Raw genomic sequence first — 25,660 nt, forward strand, 5'->3', positions numbered from 1 at the left:
AAACGCAAAAAGATAGTTTTCACGAACAGCCAGTGTCAGCATGTCACTACTACATTTTCATAAAAATGCAAATGTAATTTTCCACATAGTTATTAAAATGGTCACTTAATCGAAAGAGAATATATTTAACTTTATGACAGCAGTTGTTCAATGTTACGTAAAAGTTGACCGACCGAGGGTTGATTGACGAATAATTAAAAATCAAGTAAACAATTGAACCTAAGAAAGCGGATCGAAATATAAACGCGTAAATAAGAACATACAAGTCATCTCAAAGGCATATCCAGTGGGAATGTGCTAAGCAATTCAACGCGTGTATGTCAACTGCAGAAGAATGGAAAAATGTTGAATGTTAGAGAGGGCGATGATCATCATAACGGTCCCCAAAAATATATAAATAAATAGCTGCCTCTCTCACCCCTCTGTCAGTTCTCAGTAATCCCACCCCCTTCTTTTCACACACACACATGTACACAACACCCCCACCCCCCCGCGCCCCCTCCCCCGAAAGAATTAAAATCTTTAATATCTTTCCAGCAACAAGGGCTCGACGAAGAGTGAAGCGCGGCGCTCAATTGGTGTGGAAAAAAAAAGAAATCTTAAAAATAAACGAGGGGAATTTGCGCAGACACGCATGAGAAGAGCCATCACCCGAGATAAAGACGGAGAAATCAAATGTGCAGCGCTGACACTGACAACCCCAATACACTGGCTCCAATCTGTTCCCCCCTTGACTGCTCTCGGGCTGTGTGGTGTCGGTGTGGCGTGGTGTACCGTGGATCTTTTCTTCTGGCTGTGTCTTTTTTTTTTCCTTCAGCCTCCCACCCTCCCCATCTCTCCACTTCTATCTGAACGTTCAAGAAAAACGGGAGGCATAAAATAAGGATTGCTGCCGTGTTTTGTTTCATTAAAAAAATATATTTCCCTTTTCTTTATAATTCATTTGGCACCATTTTTTTTATTTTACATGGCGCAAGGGCTATGCAAGCGGGTTGGCTCTGGTTCCGGTTTTGGGTGTGATACAACAGCCGCGGATTTGGATACCCGAGCTGCAGCTACAGCAATACTACAGGCGTGGAGCGGTTCCGGCGGCGCCCCCGCCTCGTCCTCTTCTTCTACCCGGCTGTATGCCGAGTAATGGTCGGTTTGCCTTGGTGGATGAACCCCGCTCTCCCCGGATCGTCGTCGGTACCTCTCCTGACAGTAGATTCATATTTCCTGTGGAAACCTTCTACGAGCTAGGAGCTACATATGGAAACTGGAGATCAGAATTTTAGAAAAAAGGAAATCTAGCGGTTGTTATTTTATTTTTACGACTTCATTTTATCTGTTGTTTGCTTATTTATTTACGGGGGTTGATTGCTTCATCCCGCCATTGATTTTGTTTGTTAAATTTATGTTAGCCCCTTGATTATGTATTTATTCGTTTATAATTGATCCGGGGGACGTAGCCTATTTGCATTAATTTATCTGTGTAGTTGGTTCTTTATTTTGTTACATTTATCCCGACCCTTCTTTTCCCGTCCCTGCTTCTCCCCGTTTCCCCCGTTAATAATAGGCAGTTAAATGTGTGTGCATATATAGGCTACATACTGTAGACAGATACCAAGCAAGGTAGACAGATCTATAGGCAGTCTATAGTCAGGCTATAACGCGCGTTGGAAAAAAAATTAGAAGTAGCCTTTAGACACACAAACAACTAATATCCTTAATTAGCCTGCGTTCCTTAAAATTGTTTATTGACGTGCTTGTTAAAACCGTGGTGCATACAAGCCTGCCATTGCTCTAACCTCACACCTCCACCCTCACCGCCCTTTGAATTAAACGCTTAACTCAGAGCCGTACTAATGTACTGTACACACATGCCAGGCTGAACACATCAACATACAAGTTGGCTTTGGAGAGAGACACGTGCTAATTTGCTTTTTACAAGTGCGACCGAACAAATTGCTTTATTCCTACGAATATTCCGTTTACAAACCCATAATCATTCATCCACAGTGAATTTCCGAAGAGATATATCAGCGTTAAAAATGTATTTGCGTTTTTTTCTTTAGCAGCTAAACTGACTTAAACACTCCGCTGAATTGCTGTCTCTTGGAATTGGTGGTTTGTCGCCATTACGAGACGAGCAGTTGTAAAATATAAGTGGTATTTCTTAACCGCCCAGTTTGGCGACTCCAATGTCGTTTGCTTTCAGTAACATTTAGGCTACTCTTCAAAAACTGTTCAAAAGGCTAAACTCTAGCTGCCCAATGCTTTCACCTTAACCTGACCTATTACAGCTCCATATTTCTCTCTTCTTCTGTCATTATAAATATAACAATCATAAGATTCCTACCACGACGCCTCCCCTGCCTTTTCTATAATCGAAGACACCCCATTTCTGGCTAGGTTTGGTCCCGTAAATTTACAAATATTTATTTCCTGTACGTCAAGAGGAAAGGGGGTCCCCCTTTCATAGAATGCGGAAACATGGGTCTGTTTGACCGCGGAGTTCAGATGTTATTGACCACTGTCGGCGCCTTCGCCGCCTTCAGTCTCATGACTATAGCAGTGGGCACGGACTACTGGCTTTACTCACGTGGCGTATGCAAGATCAAGATGGTCAACGAGAACGAGACCAGCAAGAAGAACGAGGAGGTCATGACCCACTCGGGACTGTGGAGGACGTGCTGCTTGGAAGGTAAGTGGCAGATGTTTGCCGTTACTTACAGGGCGTCAGATTCCCCACAGAAGTTCCTTGCCTATGTTGCAATGCATTGTGGGTACATCCAGTTTCAACTGTGGCAGCTGTGTCGGGTGCCTACAGAGAGAAAAAAGAAAATAATTACCTCCTTTCAGAAATGACCAATTTCCTTTTAATCTTTGTAGGACTTTCCTCTTGTATTTGGCTTATTCCATGTTTGTTATGACAGCAGTGAATAAACCAGTAAGAGCCCTAAGGTTGTTTTTTTTTTTTTTTGCAACTTTGTGCATTTTAACAGTGGTCATACATTTTATACAAGCTTGCAAATATCATTGTGTAAAATGTGACTGAAGTTCAGTCTATGCATTTAAGAAATGTCTACACCCCTAGAAGCTGTGGCAATTATGTTGAATTGAACACATGTGAGGTGCACTGCAATCAACTTTATTTTAAGCTGATGTGCGTAGATAATATTGACTTTATGTGGGCCATGTTTGTCCACTTTGGTGGAAGTGAAATTAGTAGAACTGCCGTGTATGAACAATGCTGCACGGTTTTAAGATGCATTGGGAAACATGGCTGTGTAAGTGATTGCTGCTGTATTTAACTTGATTTATATCCAGAGCTGCAGAACCACAGGAGGTCACAGGTTCATCTTCATTAGTCTTTGGCCCGAGAAGTAGATGTAAGTGGCAGGAAGGAATACCGGGGAACGGAGATGGTTGAAGCGATGACATACACGGACCTGTTCAAAGCGCTGAAACAAAAGCCCATTCTTTTGCTCAGAACAAAATCGATGGCAGCTTGAGAATTGGTTTTGGAGTAATGATTTGCCAGGTGTGTGTGTGTGTTTGTTTGTTTTTCGGGGTTTTGGATCCCCGTGCATAATCTCAGATGTACCCCACATTCTCCCCATCCCTCCATAACCCTACCCCTAGCCCCAAACTCACGTGCACACAGGAATGTTGTTTTAATTTGACTGAAGATACTAATGTCAAAATCAGAGGCTGCTTCAGACTGCAGGTGTGTATGTGTGTGTATGTGTGTGTGTGTGTGTGTGTGTGTGTGATTGTGCGTGTGTATGTGTGTGTGTGTGTGCGCGTGCACTAGCGTGCACGAGTGTGCGCGTGCGTGTGTGTGTGTGTGTGTCTGTCTGTGGTGTCTGTCTATGTGTGTGGTGAGGATGAGCGGCATGAAAGTCTTTGTCTCCAACTGTGAACGCCACAGCATGTTCCACTCGGTGTCATACAAGGACAACACAGTCAGGTTGGATGCCTGTGCTTCACCAGGCCCCTGCATAAGGCTGCGGATCAGATTTGCCTTTGAGGTCCACCATGCAGGTTACGCTGAAGTCTCTCGGTAGCTTCACTGCTCAGCTTATTACCAATGCATGTTTGTACGCTTACTTAGTTCACAAGTGTGGATCCAATAATAAACTCATGTGAAGGGCGGGAGGGGGGGGGAGGAGGGATGGCTTCATTCAAATTATATCAAGGCAATTTTTCCATACTTCTATGGAGTTTGATGCGATTTTGAGTTTGCCTTCAAACTCAAACTTCACAATCTGGTTTGGTCTGACAGAATGCTGTTACATTCAAATGAATTTGTGTGGGGAAACTCTGTGTGGGGTTTCCAGTCGAATGTAAAAGGTCTTAGCCATTCAGCTCTACTATCAAACTCCTTTCTTAGCAAATCATGTGGCTTTGATCCCTGAAATTGCAGATATGAAAATGGATTACCTGTGCATGACAGTTAAGAAGAATTTAGCAAAGTTCTACTTTTTACCTCACAAAGAGATCAGGCCTTTTTGCCAGTGCGATGATTCAGTAGCTTTGTGGAGTACCCAGACCCCTTCAAGAATGCTCTTCACCCCTTCAAAAAAACCACAGCTCGCTGTAGCCCTGCTGCAGTAAAATTTGTGCTGTTACATTTTTTTAGAGCTATATTGAATAGAGAGATGCATTCCCTCCCTTAAAGTGACCTGTATTCTTCTTTTTTTTTTTAAAATAGATTTTATATTTTATAGATTATTTGCTGAAACTGAGGAGCATTAAGAAAGATACCTTGCTGAAAGTTGTACATGCAGTGCTCCACCTGCAAAAACACTACTCTTTTAACCAGGGCCTTCACGTGGCTGCCGACCAGGGAATTTCTATGAATATTTCCTCAGCGGGCTTGCATTATGATACAGTGTCTTAAAGCCACGAGTTTGATCTATATTCTGTAGTGTGAAGACAGATCAAATGGCAGGTGGATGCTCATCGGTTCGCACATGGACAAACTGAAGCTGGAGGAGATACCATGTGCCTTAGCACAGAATACTGCCCTACATTAAAGAACCCAAGGTATGGAAACAACTGCAGAAATTACATTTTGCCTAAGGTTGGCTTTGGGGAATATACATAATTTATACTCTGCTATCTTGACAGATCTCTCCCACTGAAGGTGCATGGTTGTTAATCCTGCAGACATTTGTCACATTATTAATGTTTTAGAGCGTTGCATCTTTTATAGTTTTGGCCTTTTGAGAAAATGTTTGAATTTCAATGAGGAAAAGAATATTGTAAAACGATTAAACGTTTGATCGTCCGATGCCACACTGAAGCCGCTTTCCGAGCAGCTTTCAGCCTGAGTTAAAATACACGCCGCTTAATTTCACTCAAACAGCCAGTTACATTAAAAAAAAATATTTTTTTTACACAAAAGGTGTATTACCCTTGTGATAGGAGGGGGGGAGCACCATGAATATCATTTACCCAAAATGGTGGTGTGGAAACAGCCTTGATTACACTGAGCTGAAGACACTGAACTGCACTACGTTGCATGGCTGTTTAGTTTGACTTTGGAAACGTATCTCATATTCAATCAGTCAATGCAGTCAGCAGCAATCCATGCAATAGATTAAAAAGAACGTAGCAATCTGAAAACATTTTTGTCTACCCAATGTACTATTGAGGAGCAGAAAGCAAACATCAACTTATTAACGCTGTCCGTACGTGGTAAGTTAGTAATGCATCCCACCACACACGTGTTTGCATTTAAAACGTGGTAAAGCCACACACACACAGTACTCGTGAATTTGCACGATCAGACGTTTGCTCAGCTTTTGAGTGTGCGGTTTTGGGGTAATCGTTTCTGCTGTGGAGATTTTCTCTGGGACAGGCAGCCTGGTTCGTGGACAGCCACGGTGCCCCCTTGGGGTGCTGTTTTTGTTTACCCCGTGTTCCAGGGTCATTATGTCATTGGCAGACGCAGAGGCTCCGATCCGATGAAAATCTGACCCGCTTGTCGATGCCAAATCGCAGGCCCCGAGTCCAGCGGTTCTTTTGTTACCCGCTGCCAGCGCTTTTCGTTTACGTCGGAAGCGTCTTCGTTTGAAGCCGAAAGCGAACCGACGTGCGGCGAGCGCCGCATCGCAGAGCCGGGATTCACAAACAGGCCGTCGGGTCTCCGTTAAAGCCCGCTCTGAAGGAGCCGCGTTTTTTTCCTGCGTGGAGGCTCAAGGTCAAACTCATTCAGCTGCCAATTTAAACGACTTCCTGCTGTGGAAATGTGCCAATAATAAATGTGAAGAGGGAGGCTCATTCATGTCTTTTTAATGAGCGGAATTCGTACGGGGGGGGGGGGACCTTCAGGGTGACAAATGCCGTTCTCCGCGCCGGATTCGGCCGCGGTGGAGAGGACGCTTCCCTCCGGCGGGCTCCAGATGCCAGCGCGTGCCCCGCAGCCGGCCGGGCCAGCGGTCACGTCTGTGAGCCCGGTTCGTTTCTCACGCGGTGCCTGACCGCCGTGGGGGGGGGGGGGGGCGCGGTGGGGCTTCAGAGCCCGTGTTTGAGGCTGTTGCGCGATACGGGGCCTGTGCTCGGCGCATTGGCGTTGTTGATAAGTGCAGTGGTGTGATGTGCCGTGTTTCGTGGAGCGGTGCGTTATGGCATTTTGCAGTGCGGTGCTGGTGTGCCATGGGGTGACATGGCCTGGCTGTGCGGTGCCGGTGTGCCATGGGGTGACATGGCCTGGCTGTATAGTGTGTTGTAGTGCAGGATAGAGAGTTCTGGTGATGTATAGTGTGTTGTTGTGCAGGATAGAGAGTTGTGGTGCTGCATAGTGTGTTGTAGTGTAGTATAGAGGGTTGTGGTGCTCTATAGTGTGTTGCAGTGCTCTGTAGTGCACTGTAGTGTAGTATAGAATGTTGTGGTGTTGTATAGTGTGTTGTGGTGTAATGTAGCATTGCATTAGGGCAACTCTTCAGTATACTGTATGTTTACATAGTGAGTCACAGAAGGGAGGTTTTTTCATTTCCCATCTTCCTCTTCCTGTTGCCCTTTGACCCTGCAGTGACCCCCTGTGACCTCTGTGAGGTAACTCACATTGCTAAGCAGGCTCTGCGCAGTGTCTGGCCCCTTGTGGCGGTCACACTGTTCCCTCCCCGTCCGCCCGGCGTTCTGTCACGTGTTTGCACCAACGGGCTCACGGATTCACTGGAGTCAGCATTCTGAGGACAGTATCCAGCCTTACGCAACGTCCCTCATGCTTAAGTAATTATTATGTCAGAACACTCCCCCCGTGTGACATAAACACGCATGACATGCTGGGGATTGAATCCCTGCACACGTCACTCTTACAGCAGGTCTCCATGAGCGCTCTTTCTGTCATATCGACAATGCTGAACTCCAACTGAGAGGAAGCATTAAGGAAAATAATGGTGAACGTAGAGTGAATGGGTCTGCAAAAATAAGCACTTTTACTGAAAAGTGTCCTTGACAGAGGTCAGCAGCTATGCCAAATGCAAAGGAGGGCAACAGCAAAATCCCCAAGTTTGTTACTTATAGGAAGTGAAAGAGAACGGTGCACATTGGGTTCACACATTTATTGTGTGGTGATTGAGGCAGAGGACCCGGCTCAAGGGCACAGCACATCGTGCCACTGGAACTGGAACCTCCCCCCCCCCCCCCCACCACCACACGCTGCCAGCACCACTCTGTGCCCTGGCCTGGCAGAAAGCCACACTGCCAAAGACGATCTGACCTGTGAGTTCAATACATAGGGCAGTGTGTGTGTGTGTGTGTGTGTGTGTACAGTGTGTATGTGTGTATATATTTGTGTGTATAGTAGGGGGTGCAGTGCTTTCCCTCAATAGTATCTCCTGCTCGCTTCCCTGACCTTTAGAACACGTAGATAAATCTTTGCTCAGCTTATTACAGCCAGCTCACTGACTGTAGCTCTCTGATCAGTGCAGTCTGTTACCCCGTCACACCCCCTCAGCTTTCCTGGGCTGTCTTTAACCTGGAGGACGGGGGCTGGGTTTGCACCCCAAATTATCCAAAGCATCGCAACCTCCCGCAACTGGAATCCACCAACCTCTCTTGGTCATAAACCACAACCATGTGACCACTGTCTTTTTATCTGGTGATAGTTTTGGATGAGAGGTTGTTGCTCTTGTCAGATGCCTCGTTTGTTGGATCCCTATAGGAACCTATGATTTGGTTTGGAAAATGTGCTGTACAGATGCAAGCAATCACAGCAAAATAGTGAATGAATCCACTTTCTGTAGTTTCTGAGACTGGAAATGCTGTTGCAACGCTCAAGTCAGCATGACGGGCTGCTCTTGCTGCGTGCAAGTCAGAGTACAAGCCTTGCGAATGAGACGTCAGCGTGGGGTAAAATTTCAGTAGGGTGCCAGATCCGATAAAGGATTCTCCTGTGAAAATACTGAAAGCCATTTGCCTTGGAAGAGAAATTGAACATGTATCTACATACTCTAACTGAGCAGAGAGCTTGTGTGGGTAACGGACATGTGTACCTTTAACACTGAGCTCATCAGCATGCTGTCAGCAAATATTTAAAAAATGTATATTCAAACAGTTAATTAACTGACATTGCACTGCTGTTATAATTTGTAGATGTTGCGTGTCATGGTCTGCATTGTGTTGGCTTGGCTATTTTATTTTATTTTATTTTATTCTTTTTAGGAAGTGAAATGCAATGTTGTGCCTTCCTCATATCACACAGATATTATAAATGCATGGAATAATTTGAGCTGATTTGTAATGGAGATAAAGACTGTGGCTAGAATCACTCAGTGCCATGCTCGACAGAGATGAGTTCACTCAAGATTACAGGTAAATGAGTGGGGCTGTGTGGCTGCTCTCGCTTTGATCGTTGTGTTCTTATATCATTCTGCAAATAATCTTCAACAGTTCTTGTGTTGTGGGTTGTGGGTCAAAGGCCCAGGACCCGACACTGGAGAACGAGGTTGCTAATCTCTTTATCGCCTTAGTCACTGTAATTATTATCACTGATATCATGATTACACAGGATGAAACCATGGTGATTTAGTTCTACTCTCCCACGCTTTTGCACAGAAAGAAAAGCCCCTATTGTTAAATCAACTCCAGCAGTGTTTATGTGAGTTCAATAAGTACAATATGTACTCCGCGAGAGTTAAAAGTGCTCAGAGTTGATTTTTTTTTTTGCGGCGGACGCTTTGCTGTGTGGAGAATAACAGTTTCACTCATTTGAGTCTGACACCTTTTCTTCCAGCCCTGAACTGAAAATACTACCGTCTTCCGCTCTGAGGGCTCGGTGCAGGGCGCTCTGGTGGAGCTCACAGGATTGTTTTTCAGCGTGTGCATTAGACAGAGAGGCTCGGCGACAGGATTCCGCATCAGTGACACGGCGCTGTATGTCATCATAAGGAATGGCTGCACAGCCCTGTCACCGGCGCCCATACCTCCCACGACTGCACTCCATCATCACGGCTGCGCCAGGGGGCCGGCCTTCGCTGTCGCCCCCGGCGACCAGCGGTCCCGCCCACTCCCAGCAGCCGTGACAACACACATCCCAAAGACGCCGACGAACTTTAAGCGATAGGCGCCCCGTCCGATGGAGGCTCTGCCCTCCCTTCGAACATCAGCTGCCGCCAAGCGCTTGAGGCCGTGGTGTGATGTCACAGGCCCTGGCTGTCTTTACTCAGGCCTGCGGTGGAGGAGCGTGTGGCCCAGTTACGGACCGTGACGTCAGCCTCTGACGTCGGGCCGGGCAGGTGTAGTGCGATCACACCAGGTGAGGTGTAGTGCGATCTGGGTCATTAATCTCCGGCATGATAGTCTAGGGCTGGTGGGACAGGCACTGTTCCTCGTAAGAGCGGGTTCACTAGGGGTGTTTTCTCTCCTTGCCTGTGTCGAGGGGTGTTCTCCTTTAAAAATGGTGTACATGAATATTTCTCAATTGCTGAGACACATCTAAGTGCATATGAGGCGAGATGAATAATGAATAACTACATGTGCTGTTGCTTACTACATTGATGACATTTTATGAAACAGAGATCCAACCCTTTGCAAAGTGTGTAGTAAAGTAGCGAGTCTAAAATGCTTTCCTTTTGTTGAAATGTGTCAAACCAAAGCTTTTATTGTGTTTCTGTGCAAAATATATGCAATGAGTAGACTACAAACTACAATGTGTTGTTGAGGTCTTTGGCCTGCTCAGATGGCTTGCTGAGATTCTTTTGAAAATCACACAGCCCAGCACCTATTTATGGTGACTTTTTAAAAAATTTTTATTTATAATACAAAATACAGCAGTGTTATTTGTGATGTTTCATATAATCACCATTGTTCATTATCGGACGGTGGGATCAGCTTCTTAAGAGTAACTCAAAACTTTCATTGGTCACCGTGAGCTGCGGTAGGAATGGGTTTTAGCATTTAATCTGGCACAGTGATATTGTGCGAGATAGTGGCATTGCTCATCATGTTCCAATTTGAATGAAACTAAGAGATTTTCAGACAGTATGTAACCTAACCAAAGGGGTATATGTTTATGCTAAGCCTGCTCTTCCTAGTTTAGAGATTTAAAGACGGTTGGTTGAAATCCAAATCAAATCAATTAATCAATGGAATGAAACTGACTTGTCAAAAGCCCTGAGTCTGAGAGCTCGACAGCTCCTCGTTTTGTCTCCTGCGCATTAAAAATGATCCGCTCGCTGCCAGATTGTGATTGGTGGGTGGGCTGGTGGGGTGTTTAATGCATTTGTCAGTTAGCAGCAGGATGGCGATGTCGCTTATGTGGCACATAGGCTTTTGTTTTTTGGAGAATGATTTATTTCTTCATGAGTCTCTCTGCATATAAAAAGGAAGACGTTATGCATCTTAATACTGAAGTAATTACTATTGCTTGCGTTGTTGCTTGTTAAAAAAATGGAAGGATCGGACTGCGATGTGAGGTCTGAATAGTTTGAGCCCTCACTGTTTATTTTAATAGTTCATGGTGATGATGAAGTGAGGATGACGTGTGTGTGAAACGTGTGTTCTATCCACTGCACAGTTGTGTGTGCATGTGTGGGTGCATTCACATCTGTGTGTGTGTGTCTGTCTGTGTCTGTGTGTCTTTTTGTCTGTCTGTCCATCTGTCTGTCCATCTGTGCAATAGCAGAGCTGTATCAGAGCACTGAAGCAGAATTACTAATGGACACAGATCAGATAAGGATTATCCAGCTGGTATGGGTCAGATGAGCTAACATCCCAGGCATAATCTGGCTTTACACCGTATTATGACACCACTTGACTGTACACACAGCTGGTTGGATGAGATTACAAGGAAACATTATCCCAAAAATTAAAAAGGGGAAAAAAAACAGATTCGTATGACATCGACAATCCAGCCACACAGTTTGACAAAGGTATTGAGGTATTCCAGAGTGTTGATACTTAGGCGAGAGTGTTGCCTCTTAAAGGCCCCCTAATGAAGGTCATATGAATGTTTGCATGGTGGAACTTTTAAAACAAATCATACACATGCAAGTGAACTGATACAACTGTCAGTCGCTCAATTATTAATTTGTTCTTGGTCATTGTATCCTCTGTAGCAGCATTGTTTTTTTTAATAATAGTGTAATTCGGTAATTTCGGTGCTAAAGATGGCAAGAGACTGTAATTACAATACATACAATATCAGTGAAAATCTAAAAGGTTGAAAGTGCAATTGAGTAGACTTTTAAGAGCAGCATTTGATTAAGGAAAATGGCTGCTCAAGTCCCTGGATTGGCTATTAATCCCCAGAGAGGAGCTCTTTAGATCAAGTGGCCTCAAACAAAATAATAATAAATGTGCCAACTTGAAAAAGGACCAACTTAAGGTAAAATTGACTCAACAGCCTCATCCAAGTCAAAATATTAACTTAATTACGTAATTATTGGCTAAATGTACATTATATTCCTTACCTTTTTTTTGTTGCAAAACAAAGTCATTGCTTGTGTACCAATGTATTACAAAACTTAGATATAATTGATATGATTAGATATAATTATTGTCAAGACAAGTTCAGGAATAGTGACTTGTCAAGTGCAGAAATTTTGTATATAGGTGTTTATACATCATATGCACAAGTGCCCATATACATCATATGCCCATATAATATACATTGGAAACAAGTCAATGGGAAATGGCCTGATTTGATGGATTGAGGGCCATTTGCAGGATGAGGCGGTTTGTCTTTCGATGACACTGTAAGGTGATAAGAGGCCCTGCAGTCGTGGTGTTGGGTGGTAGCTCATTCCCCCCCGTGGGGTTACTGAAGCGGAACAGGATGGATCTTTGGGAACAGGATCCCGGGGACGTGACAGAGGCGGCCTGCGTCAGGGCCCGGGGCGGGAGCGCAGGGTGAAACAGCAGATTGAGGGCGAGGAAAGGGTTAACGTGGCGGCCCGGCGGCATCGCGGGTGGGGGGGATGGGGTGGGGGGGGGTTGGGATAGAGAGAGGACAGCAGAAAAACAGCAGAGCCAATCCCGTGCCAGTCTAAGAGGATCATGGCTCATACAGTGAGACTATGTGAAGGCAGAATCAGATTCATAACTGCGGAAAAGCACCACTCTCTGGACAGGTAACATAGAATGTGTTGTTAATGTGGGACAGGGGTGACCCTGGCAACCACACTCCGGCGAAGGGCAGGGACTTGGTGTCAGCCATAAGGTATGAGTACTGAAAATGAAGGAGGAATGATTGGCGTACAGTGCGGCCAACTCAGTGATTTCTACAGTAACGATAAAGCCTGCCGTCACAGGACAGACATGCTTCATTTGACCGGAATCTTTTCCCACTGTAGCAGATTTACTGCCCAATCATTACACTCTGCTGTACTGGCCTAGCCATCCGCTCGCTGCACTCCACTACTCCTTCCAATATATAATCCCTGCCCCGCTCTGTCCTGGCGCCGAATTCTCCCATGTGCTCCGTGTCACTTCTCATTTACTCTCGCGTCCCAGCGGCGCTGGGGAACTGCCTCTCTGGCCTACGTGTAGATTGGTCATGGTGCCGAGTCTTCTGATTGGCCAGGCTGCACCAGGGGTGTCTAGCATTGTTCCCTTCCTGCATGGACATGGAAGTGTCCCTTGTGGACTGGGTAAATGGCGCACTAATGACCTTACGGTCTGATTAATGATGCTGATGGTTTTGATCTGTGCCTGATTTGCTTTGAACTTCGATCCTCCGGTAAAGCTCTATTACAGGAGCTGCTTTTACAGTCGGATTATAAAAGCGATAAATTAAAAAGGACGCGCATAAAAAAGGACTCTTGTCAACGCTGTCGCCCGGGGAACCAGACGAAGCATCGCACAAGTTTTAATGTTCTGCCCTCATTGGGATATGACATTCGCTTATTTTAAGGGTCAGTTATGATCTATCTTTGTCCTACACATAGAGGTAACAAACCAATACACCAGTGCCGTGTGACTTGGTGCGATAGCGAGATGTAGCTACAAATGTCATGATCCCAGAGCAGTTAGCCCACTTGCCACGGCAGGGTCTCGGGGGGGGGGGGGGGGGGGCACGCAGGTAGCTCCTGGAGCTGTCAAACATGGAGGGGGAAAACATCAATGTGCAGGGAGGCTTTGAGCCCAGGTTCAGGTTTTATAGACAGAAGGACTTTTTGACCTGTACTGAATGTTCTGAACGTTCTCCAAAAAACCCGTTCCCCAGCAATGAACTCGAATAATTTGTCATTAAAATCCTCGTTTAACCATGGGGAGCGAATTATGACTACGGCGTTGTGTTAGGCAATAACCATTATTCTGAGTTCATTTTAGTTAAGATTTAAAGTCATTAGCATAATTGTACATGAAAAAAAGCAAAGAAAAAATCCATGGCTAATCTATGAATTATATGCTCTGCAATCATCTCAGGTGTACTTTTGCATGGTTTAAAATGGTTGTCTGTCAACTGGTGCCTATGTTTTAAAGAAATATCATCTGTCACACTTCAGTCACCATTTGCATTACATGATGCTGCGACCTATCAGTGATACACAGGAATGTTTGTGCTCAAGCAACCAGGCCAAGGCAATAGTGTACCTTTAAAAAGTAGTACTGCATGTGGATTATATGAAAGGTGTGATATTCACTCATAAGTAAATATACCGGTAAGTTTACTTTATTATTGCAAGTATGACGTTAGGGCAGGGGTGACTGGAATGTTATGTTTTTAAATAATGTAGTGAACATATGTTTTTTCACGGAGCGCCAGGCCGAGTGATTGTGGGCGGTGCTGAGATGTCCCCGCCTCCGCAGGTCAGGGGAGGGCAGAGTCCCAGGCCGAGTGAGTGTGGGGGCGGGGCTGAGATGTCCCCGCCTCCGCAGGTCAGGGGAGGGCGGAGTCCCAGGCCGAGTGAGTGTGGGCGGGGCTGAGCTGTCCCTGCCTCCGCAGGTCTCGGGAGGCGGAGTGCCAGGCTGAGTGATTGTGGGCGGGGCTGAGATGTCCCCGCCTCCGCAGGTCAGGGGAGGGCAGAGTCCCAGGCCGAGTGAGTGTGGGGGCGGGGCTGAGATGTCCCCGCCTCCGCAGGTCTGGGGAGGCGGAGTCCCAGGCCGAGTGAGTGTGTGGGCGGGGCTGAGATGTCCCCGCCTCCGCAGGTCGCGCTTAGCGCCCCGTGGGGAAGGTGCTGACAGCGCTGCCTCCTAATCCCGCGAGCGGCCGGTGCTGACGCCAGCCGCGCGGGGCGGAGGACGGCAGGGCACAGGGAGGGCAGAGATGAAGGAAGGGATGGGCCCGCATTAATGCAGGGTAAACACAAAGGTGCACTACACTCAGTGTCCTCTCCGTGTGTTCCCAAGCAGTCCCCATTGCAGTGCTGACAAGGTCCTGCTGTTCTTTTTTATCTCAATGACATCATCCACTCTGCTGTTTTCAGAGCGCCTCTGGTTCCCTGTTCGTTAGAATGGCTAGCATCAGCAGCAGAGGCAGGCAGGGGTGGTGTGTGTGTGTGTGTGTGAAGGGGGGGGGGGGGGGGGGGGGGAAGGGGTTGTTAGGATGATTCCATGGGCCGTTGGGGCCCAGTGTGAGATTGTTTTATGGAGCTGAAAACCCCTGGTGGGGCCCCTGCAGACAGGTACTGTGCGCTGGAGGTCTGTGTTAGCGCGGGACAGCTACAGGCCGGCAGGGCAGGGTCCCTTTCCATCGTCACTGGCTTTTGAGTGAGCGAGGGGTTTTTGGAGGCCCCACAGGTGGCGGTCACAGCTCTCTGAATGTGACATGCCATGAATTGGATATGACACATAATGAATGGAGCACGACAGAGTGAAATTGAGTATTATAAATACTGAAGTGGATGTGACATGATGAAATGAATATTACAGTGAGTATCATGTGTGCAGAAATGGATGTGACACTTAATGAAATAGGCGTGACGTGTGGTGAGGTGAGGGAGACGGTACTGTGAGCGAGACTCGAGCTTAAAAACGGACGGAACGGCTGACTGAATGCCGTGTGTGTGTGTGTGTGTGTGTGTGTGTGTGTGTGCGTTTGTGTGTGTGCGCGCTCGCATGTGTTTCTGCATGTGAATGTGAGGTTAGTGTGCGTGTGTGTGTACGTGCGCGCTCGCAGGAGTCTGTGTGTGTGCACTCGTGTGCTTGCATTTGTGCATGTGAATGTGAGGTGTGTGTGTGTGTGTGCGCGCATTTGTGCGTGTGAATGTGAGGTGTGTGCGCGCTCGTTTGTGCGTGTGAATGTGAAGCGCGTGTGAATGTGAGGTGCGTGTGGGTGTATTTCATACAGAGATGAACTAGCTCTAGGACTTATGGTTCACTCCACGGGATAAGTGTCTAAATTGATGCAGGTCAGTGCACCTGCGGCAAAGGACAGCGGCTTACTCTGCAGTCCGCGGGCATCGGCAACGCACCGCCGTTCATGTGGCACCTACAATGTGCTTTTTAAATTCAATTCTCCTCTGCTGCTGGAGTAGCATCCACACATTAGCCATGCCTGTTGTGCTGATGTGACTCAGAGATGCCCAGTGTAGAGCCGTTTTGTAGTAGGTGGAATACACAACTGTGGAGAACAGCGAGTTTCAACATTATATAACCTGTTATGTAATGCATCTATATCAACAGGGCTTTCCCTGTGGGAGACCTAGAGTGCAATACGATGGAAGTTGAAAAACCTCCACCGAGCCCTCCCTCGTTTGGAGGTTTTGGGCCAGATGACAGCCCATTATCCCGCGTTGATGTATCTGTTTGTTTTTGTTTTAAAATGGTAACGAGGCTGTCGTGCCCGGCAGCAGACTGCACTGTGGTATCAGAGCATGTCCTTTTAATGGTGTGAAGTATGGAATGATGGATAATTACGTTTTTAAACGAAGGGAAACGGAAAACGCAGAGCGAAGACGTGGGATCTCACTTTATATTCGCAGCACTCTCCTCACGGTGTAAAAAAAGAGAAAAGAAAAAAAAAGAACATGTTAATTTAAATTTAAAATGCTAATTATTAAATAATGTTAATTCATCATTATAATGCATTGCATCATGGTTATGTTCTGTTAGGAAGGCAAAAGAATGTGATTCTTTTAACTGAGTTCAGAAATAGTTTTTTTTTTTTTGGATTTCAGCAGAAAGGAAGCAGCACAGTTCTGGGGGGGGTATCGCTGGAGAGAGGGCTCGATCGGGGTCATGTGAGGTCACTCGGGCGGGCTGTGTGACTAGTGCGCTATGAGCAGGAATGCTCACTGGCACAACTCAGTTCTTTCCACGAAGGATGGGGTCAGTTTAAGTGACTAGGGTATCTTGGGTCGTCATCGCAATCGTTGCCAGGCACCCACGGTCTACCTGTCAGCGAGGGATATTCGCTGACAGGTAGACTGTGGCAGAGGTGTGCAGTTGCGCTAGCTCTCCTTTAGTACTGCGTGGCCGGCCGTGTGGAACATACTGTAGTGGACGCTTTGCGAGCGTCTGGTGCCCCTGGAGGGTGCCCGCGTCATAAAACGTTCAGTGTTAAATCAACGGAGAATGAACTTTACTCTCACAGAGTACTTTTGATTCCTCTCACGCAAACTCTCGTTATGATTAAACGCTTAAGTGAGCGCTGCCATATTTGCGCTGCATGCTTCCACTGCAGGGCTCCTTCTGGGGGGGGTGCAGCTAGAGACAGATTCCAAATTAGGAAGAACAGTAAAGAGGGTATGAGATATACAGGCCACTGTGTTGCCAGGTCTAAATCCCTCCTCCCCCCCCCACCCCTAATCTCACAGTCAACTCAGATGACCCTGTAGCACAGTCCCGAGTGTTCGCCAAACTCTCCGGCTTTGTTTAGACAGCAGGCTAAATGCTCGAATCCCCATTCGTCTTCTCAAATCCCGTCTTTCTGGGCCACTGTCCATACAGTAATCTTACAGCTGGCCGGATCAGATTTGTGTGTTTGGACAGGCTGCATGTTTCTCATTTCTGTGGTGAAATGCTAATGTAGCAAAACACTGTCTCCTGTGGGGTGCGATGAAAAGCACTTGAGAGGCAAAAAAAAAAATAATTTGACTGGTCAGGCACAGAGGTGTCAGTTATGTCAGGGATTTAGGATCACATATGTATGTGAAATCAAAATTGAAAATAACCGATTCCGTTTGATTATTTGCTGCTTAGATAAGCTTTTTTTGACATTGAATATGTCACAAAAAAAATCAGATTTGGGTCACTGCTTGTCTTAACAAAGCCAAAAATAGATTTTATGTGCGTCTCCTAGGGACTAGATGTACTAACACTGTTAGTGTTAAAAGTACTTTCACACTGAAGACTTTGGTGTGCACGTTCACATCTCTCGACTGTTGGGGAACAGAGTGGTGTCAGTGAAGAGACACTGTGAATACCGACACTGTGTTGGCTGCTGCCTTGGCCAGGTCTCTCTTTAAAAAGAGAGTTCGGAACTCAGTGAGGCTTTAGGGTTAGCGAAAGGTCGATAAATAATAATTTAAAAATAAGAGGAGGCTCACAGTGGCGGGTGAGGGGGTGGGGGCTGGGCAAGGACACAATGAGGGCGGAGTCTACCTGCTAAACCTGACTGACTCAGCCTCCGACCTTCACCCAAACTGCCCCGGGACACTCCATAAGCACGATACTAACGATGATGGCGGACTCAAAAGAGTGTTTCTCCATTCTGTATTGTAAACGACTTGCATAAGTGCTAGTGTGCCTGGCCACTGTAAAACTCCACAACAGAATGTGAAGCGTACAGCTCTGAAATAAAACTGAAAGACCACATAAAATTTCCTCTTTCACCGTTTATGGGTGTGTGTCCTTGTAGCATATAGAGTTGCACTGTATATTGGTTGTATATTTGTATTTATATGCGCTGACGTACATGCAGGCAAACCTCATCGCAGTCATTTTGACTGGTGGACTGTGACTGCGCTGCCACAGTGCATACTGTAGATATGTGGCTCAGCCAACCACAGTAGCTCCCAGCATCCGCCTGGTCATCATCAGAAACATTCAGAGAACATTATGCCTTCAACACTTCAGCTGAAGAAGGAAGATGTAGCAGATGACTCTGTAATTTATGCTATTAATGCTGTATTAATAGGGTACATATTACTGTTATTATTTAAAGGGTCAAGATTTCCCTTTGACGTTGCCCTCAGTGTGTAAAAGCAGTAATTTGATCAAGTGTAATTTAATCCTAAGGAATTCCCAGAGCACCAGCTAATTACAAGCTGCATTGTTTTGTACACATCTGTGTTTAAGATCTGTACAGAGCATCATCCAGGCCTGTTATCCATACAGATCAGTTAATGATGTCATACGGTTGGGCAAATACTGGTGATTTCCCAAGGTGAGGATTAATGTGGTTTGTGTTTCCAGACCAGGAGAATTCGTTGAGCTTGTCCAGATTAAAATTATGTAATCTTCAAATACTGACACGGCACGTCTGGAAAAGGCTGTGTGTGCCGCTGGTTCAGATGAAGCACGTGCAATGACGTTTTCATGTCGATGATGCAGTAAAAGGTTGCATAATGTTAGGATGCTGATGATGCAGAATGATGTAACAGGTCAGAGGGTTTCCATTTCCTCCAGTCTTCCCCCTCGGCCAGGTTCCTTCCTGTGAGCTCAGGAAGCAGAGGCCGCAAGCGCCAGGTTCGTCATCCCTGTACAATTAGAGACGTGTCAATATTTAATGCAGAGCAGTGTGACTTCCCTTCTCACTCTCAAATCAGGACTCTGACACACTTCAGGGGACACGCGTATCCTGCCTTGTGTCTGCACATGCGCACACACACACACACATGCATCCTGCCCTGTGTCTGCACATCCACACACACACACACACATGCATCCTGCCCTGTGTCTGCACATGCACACACACACACACACATAAACACATAAACACACACACACACACACACGCATCCTGCCCTGTGTCTGCACATGCACACACACACACATCCTGCCCTGTGTCTCCACATGCACACACACACATACACACACACACAAATGTGTCCAAAGCTTTAGAATAGAAAAGTTGTTGAAGTGAATCTCACCCTCACCACCAAATATGTGGTGGACTCATTTTACCATACATTAGCTGGTGTGGAGTTGGGGGAATTTACCTAGACAAATAACCTGGGGGATGCTTAGATGCTTATTTATAAAATACAATTTAATTTATTCACAACATTTTTACGGGTTGTTCAATCACAGTTTTGCTAAAATTGTTAGGCAGTGGCATAAAAAATAACCACTTCAGAACTGAAGCCAGTCCACTCCACTGCAAAAAAAGGAAAACTATTGCCACATCCTAATGCCACATTCCACACAAACTGCGGAAGCAGAGCGCGTGTTGCCTTGCTAGTCTCTGCACTCGAGTGCGATTTCACAGCACTGTCTCTGTGATGATATCAGATTTGTGCAGAAGATCGCCGTTGGTTCCGCTCATATCTCTTTGTGCCTCACGTGTGAACAGGCACAAAACTAGCACAGCAGTGTCATGACTCACGGGATCTAAGGGCAAGCATGGTGAGCCTGAGGTGAGCCCAGGTGGGAGGGGAATGGATCTCTGGGGGGGGGGGGGGGGGGGCTCACTTGCGCTGTGACGTTCTGGGACCCTTACAGGTGCCGTGCTTGCTTCATGCGCTCTGTCATTTCGTGCAGTCTGAAGGGACTGAGCTTACCTACTTCTTTTAAATATTTCTGCGGATGACTTCTGTTTGAACTTGTCCATTGGTGACTGGGATAAATTTAGCAACTGCCGTTTAGCCACACACACACACCCCCGCTACCCATGCTAATGTTCCGACTGCATCGATCCTGTCCTCATACAACAGTGCAACCTGAGCCAGTACGGCAGTAAGACTTATGGACGTGTGCGTGTGTAAGTGTGTGTGTAAGAAATGGCTGTAGTGCTCCTGTAATCAGATCCAGGGGTGTGAGCTGGTGCTGGTATACGTGTGAGCTCTGATGCTGCCACTCTGTATGTGTGACAAACAAAGCATTACCTCATCTGCAGAGGAGACTGCAGACGGCCGATGCCTATGCTCTCTTTATGATTAGGCTACACATGACGGGGTATTTAGGCAGTTATAATGTTCTTTTAGCCTCTAGTCAAGCTGGCACGCCTGGCCATCTGTAACATTGCCATTGATAAATGACTATTGTATTGAAATAAGCTTGAATTTGTTCTAACACTGTCAAGGTATGGTTTCTTCTTGATCTTTGTACTTATATTTATATTTAGCAATATGTCACTTACAATACTGTGCTAAAGTCAGATACCACCCGTTCCTTCTTTATTACATTCCATGGAAAACAGCCATTAAGTGCAGAACCTCAACAACTATGTACAGTATCACATGTTTCAGCGCTCAGTGTGTCCACCTTTCGTCTTTATTACAGCTTCCCATATCTTCAGGAGACTTGCTTTGAGTTTTTCAAAAATATCTTTAGGGGTATTTTTCCATGCTTCTCCTAAACAGCTCCAAAGTTCAGTATTAGAAGTTGGTTGTATTTTCTGCCTCTCTTGATCCGAGTAATCCCAAGCACATTCAGTGATGCTGAGATCTGGACTCTGGGGTGGCCAGTCCATTGTTCGGAGAATACCAGCGGCTTGATCTTCTTAGCAGTGTGCTTGGGGTCATTATTTTGCTGTGGAATGAATTTGCTCCCAGTCAAACATTGCCCAGAGGGCATTACATGGTACTATGTTAAGATCTGTTTTTATTTATCAGCATTCATGATCTCTTCAGTCAAAACCTCATCTCCAACGGCAGAGTGTAAAATCCCAAACTTGCACCGATCCTCCACTATGCTTGACTGATGGTTGTAGACATGGTTCAAAGAGTCTTTCACTGCTTCAGCGGCGTACTGTACATACTGCCTTCTCTTACTTCCAAAAATCTCAAATTTAGACTCATGGTCAATAAAACCTTACTTGACATCTCAGGTGTCCTGTTTTGGTGTACTAGTGAAAATTTTCTTCTCTTTGGTTTATTACCCGTTCTCAGTAGTGCAGTTTTGACAGCAACACATCCTTTCACACCCTTAGTATTGAGTTGTCCTCTCACAATGGAAGGATTGAAACACCTGTGGGTGTCTTCAAATCTGAAGCAAGAGTGGAGCTTTTTTCCCCTATCTTTCAAAGATGAAATCTTTAAGTGCTGTCTTTGTGATGGCGATAGTTTTGGTGGTCCACCAGTTTTTGCATGGTTGTCAGGAGTCACAATTTCTCTGCATTGTGCAATAATCTTCAACTCCAGTTTTGGAAATTCCAGTTTTTCACTTATTTTCTTTCACCTTCTTCATGTTGTTGTATTATCTTATATCTAATCTCATATGGCCAATGTCACTTTTGAAGGCAAAGGGTTCTATCAACGTTATTGACACTTCTGGTAGCAACTTTTGTTGCGAGGACAACTTGTTTGTTGACTGGAAGGATGGAAGACTTAAAGTGGTTGTAGGGTGCACAACAGAAAGAGTGGACAAATGCTGATAGATCTGATATTTATATGTAGTGGTGGATGCTTTTCTGTAATTTTCTGTTAAAAATATGTTTCCTGCATTATTGTATGACACTGCACTGTACTGTACTTGTATGCCTTGTAAGACAATATTAAAACCATTAATAGAGAGAAGCTGATTGGGGAGAGCGGGCCTGTAGGCAAACACCAGCCGTTACAGGGATTAGCTAGCTGTAACACTGTGGTATGCCTGAAAGAGAACAGGTTGAGTATGTATAGCTTAAGAAAACATAGGTAATGAAGTCACATTGTATGCCAGTGTTGTACACACAAAAAAAAACGTACTATTGTGATGACTCATAAAAAGATCGCAGCAGGAAAATGTTCATTTTAATCTGAAATGAAATGCCTAACTAAATAAGGATTACTTTCCAAGGCTGTGCTATACATACATTGTAGTATTTGCTCAGTTTTTTTATATTTTTTTATTTTGAAGCCTGTTGATAGATGTAAAAACCTGTTGATAGCCTATTCGTTTCTGGTAAGCTACTATTGAAGAGGAGGCTTTCCAGTCTTTACAGGGTTGTGATGGAAATGGTCTGTTGGACACTTCAGATAACAGACAGGTGCTTATTAATGAAGTGCTGTTTTCCGTATTAAAAAGCTTTGATGGCTTTGTAAAGGTTTCTTGTATTTTTTCTTGCTCTCCTATTGGTGGAGAATGTTGCAGTGATGAGGTAGGCACAGAAATGCTGTCGGGTACTATAATGAGAAGATAGAAAATAAATGAATAAATAAATAGAGAGGGTCTGTTTTAAATTTTGTTAAACAGAAATCCAGTGTGTTCAGAGCTTTGTCTCTTTGTGAAATTACTTTAGTGGAATGTATTCTCCAAAGGAGTTAATTATGTTATTGTTTATTTTGCCTGATCCGGATGCTCTGGCACAGCCGTGCTGCCATGACATCCTCTCTGTGTTCGCCGCGCTACGATCTGTTTACCAGACAAGCTTATTGACGCTGGCTTTTCGACGCTTAAAGTTCACATTCTCGCATGTATCATTAGATAGTTATCGATTCCTGACTCACTGACTCACATGACATCCCCGGCCTTTGAATTCAAGCCTTTGACTCGACGGTCACATTATGTCCAATGCTCTGACCGCTTTCACTCTGCTGATGAACGTACCTTCATGTGAGTTTGATGTTCTGTTTGGTTACATATTCCCTGCACGCCGGAAAACGCCGATGGGGTCTGTTTTACGGATGTCTGTGAGGCAGAGATTCAGATGGACCCAGCGTGCCGTCTCTCGGAGTGCCGTTGGAATTCTGCTCGTGGCTGACGAGTGATTGGGCTCGCGGTAATTAGCGGTCCGCCTTCTTGAGGACCCTTCTCCGAGCACTCCAAACCCACGAAGACGCCGCCTGTGAATTGTTGTGTAAACAACGTCGCTGAAGCATCAGCATCAGCGTAAATTCCCCGCCATTGTTCTTTCTCCTTTTTTCTCGCAGTCAGTAATAGAACAGTGCAACTTTCAAACAGCCCAAGCTCTTTATTTTCTAATGTGTGTCTATCTTTGAGTTTGTTTAAGATAAGAGGGTTATACATACACTATGTCAAATGCAACCGAACACGTGTAGTGGTGGAGACAACCTTTTGACCTACAAAGCTCTTCATCAGATATACGTTGTATCTCTGGTTGGCCTGTTGGAAAGACGTGTGATATGTGTGATGTAAGTCATTTATATAACCTCTGATGAAATGATGAAAGTGCTTTGTGACATTCAGTGTTTTCAAAGCATCTCATGATTTTGGCTAGATGTTCCTGTACCAACACAGGCACTAGAACATTGTGGGCTCATCCAGTGAAGTTGCGCCCGATATTTGAACCTCGTGTCTCAGTTCGTTCCAGCGCTCATCCTGTGCGTGAACGTGTCCTCCGTGTCCTCAGCTGTTTGATTGATCTTTACACTCGACACCTGCTGCAGAATGGAGCGCCGCAGCTATCGGCGTGTAACACGTTTCTCATCGCTCCTGGCACTGAAACACAGAGCTTTTTCGGAACTGTTCCGACTCGGGGCGCGGTGCGGTACCCGTGAGAATCGAGCACGCTGCGGCTTCTGCACCGCACATTCACTCAAAATCACATCCCTGAGCGGATCAGAGCCGACCCACAAAGTGAGGCATTAAATATGACGTATTCCTAACTGAAATAATTGAAATAATGAATCCGCTGTATAATACACGGTTGCATTTTACCTACAGTCTGATGAGCGATGGTCACTCAGCGCCCGGGCCAATAAGGCCTGGCCTTACCCTGTCCCGCCCTTGTCTTGACTGTTTCCTGTTTCCTGTTAGGGAAACTCTCTCAGGCGTCCTCATTGCAGGCCTCCACTTCATTCTAAATTAGAGGCTACATGTCCCTGCTGCCTGTGGCGGCCATCTTGTTTTTCGTCTCCTCAGCCGGACCGCTCCGTTCCTGGGCCGCGCGGTTCGGTGAGAGGGAGAGCGAGAGCTGGTGGTTTCTCAGAAGGCGCTCGCGGCTGAGGCTCTGGGTATGCGCCGAACGCGGGAGGACGCGGAGCCGCGATACCGTTCGCCCGAGTCAGACGGCGACACCGAGGAGATTCTCGGCGTGTCGCCGTCTGACTCGGGCGAACGGTATCGCGGCTCCGCGTCCTCCCGCATCCGGCAACCGGCGGTGGCGGCCTCACAGCAGTTCGCCGTGGAAACTGGAGGGCGGGGGGGGGGTGGGGGGTGTGAGAGGGGAACCAGTGAGGGCAGGGGAGCGTTTTTTAAGGCAACAGTTAGCAAACCTGACAGGGAGCTCAGCCCCGTCTTTGTGGATGGGCAGGGTTCAGCTCGAGGGGGCGAGGGGCATCGATGGCAGTTTGAGCTCTGGATTTTCCAGAAAGGCGATGGAAATAGCAAGCAAGCAGAAATGTTCAAATCCATGGAACTGTAGCATGATTGAATAACATCCCCCCGTACATATATACACACACATACACACACACACACACCCTACACTCATCTATCTATCCCTCCCTTCCTATTTACTATTTATCTCTCCTTTTTCCCCTCATTTCATTGCAGCAGGGGGAGAAATGGCATGTGGACACTCAGTGAGCTGCCAATCGGAGAGAGGATGGGAGAGAGGGAGAGGGAGAGGGAGGTGGTTTGACGCATCCAGACTGCAACCATTGGCCTTTTTTTTTTCTACATTAAGGATCCGGAAAAAAAAAGAACTGCATAGAGGCACTACATAGAATACTGGATGTATTCCCTCTCTATCTCTCCCTCTCCCTCTCTTGCTTTTTCAGCTCAAGAGGAGGAATCAATAGCCACAAATTAATCATTCTGCCTCAGGCAGTTTAGGAGGGAGAGGGAGGGGGAGGGGGAGGGGTAGAGAGAGAGAGAGAGTGAGGGGGAGAGGGAGAGAAAGAGAGAGAGAAGAGGGGGTGCAGGGCGGTGAGGGAGACAGGAGAATAAACAGTCATTTCCAGTGATTTTAAATTGGCTGGGATTTTAATAGGACTATCTCAACACTATTTTCCAACAGAATTACTATTGTTATTATGATTATCACGGTCATGATTTGTGGGCATTGTCGCCATTTCAGCAGATGGCATTTTATTCTGTGATTTTTTTCCCTCTCCCATATGCAGTTATATGACTGTGTATTTTCAAGGTACGGACCCAGGGGCTTATGCCATATATATATATATATATATATATAAACTGAATTTATTTATATTTATATATATGGGGGGGGGGG

The 25,660-nt window shown here is 45.9% G+C and overlaps 1 protein-coding gene across 1 annotated transcript in view; it reads left to right on the plus strand.

Annotated features, from left to right (window-relative positions):
- Positions 1–547: 547 nt before the first annotated feature.
- The window catches only part of cacng2a (calcium channel, voltage-dependent, gamma subunit 2a), a 68,804-nt gene continuing 43,691 nt past the window's right edge, over positions 548–25,660 (plus strand). Inside the window, exon 1 of the mRNA XM_035403042.1 lies at positions 548–2,686. Within this exon, the coding sequence (XP_035258933.1) occupies positions 2,476–2,686 (211 nt within the window). The 5' untranslated portion in view covers positions 548–2,475. The remainder of the gene's footprint in view (positions 2,687–25,660) is intronic.

Source organism: Anguilla anguilla, chromosome 2 (assembly GCF_013347855.1).
Source record: "Anguilla anguilla isolate fAngAng1 chromosome 2, fAngAng1.pri, whole genome shotgun sequence".
Taxonomy (NCBI): Eukaryota; Metazoa; Chordata; class Actinopteri; order Anguilliformes; family Anguillidae; genus Anguilla; species Anguilla anguilla.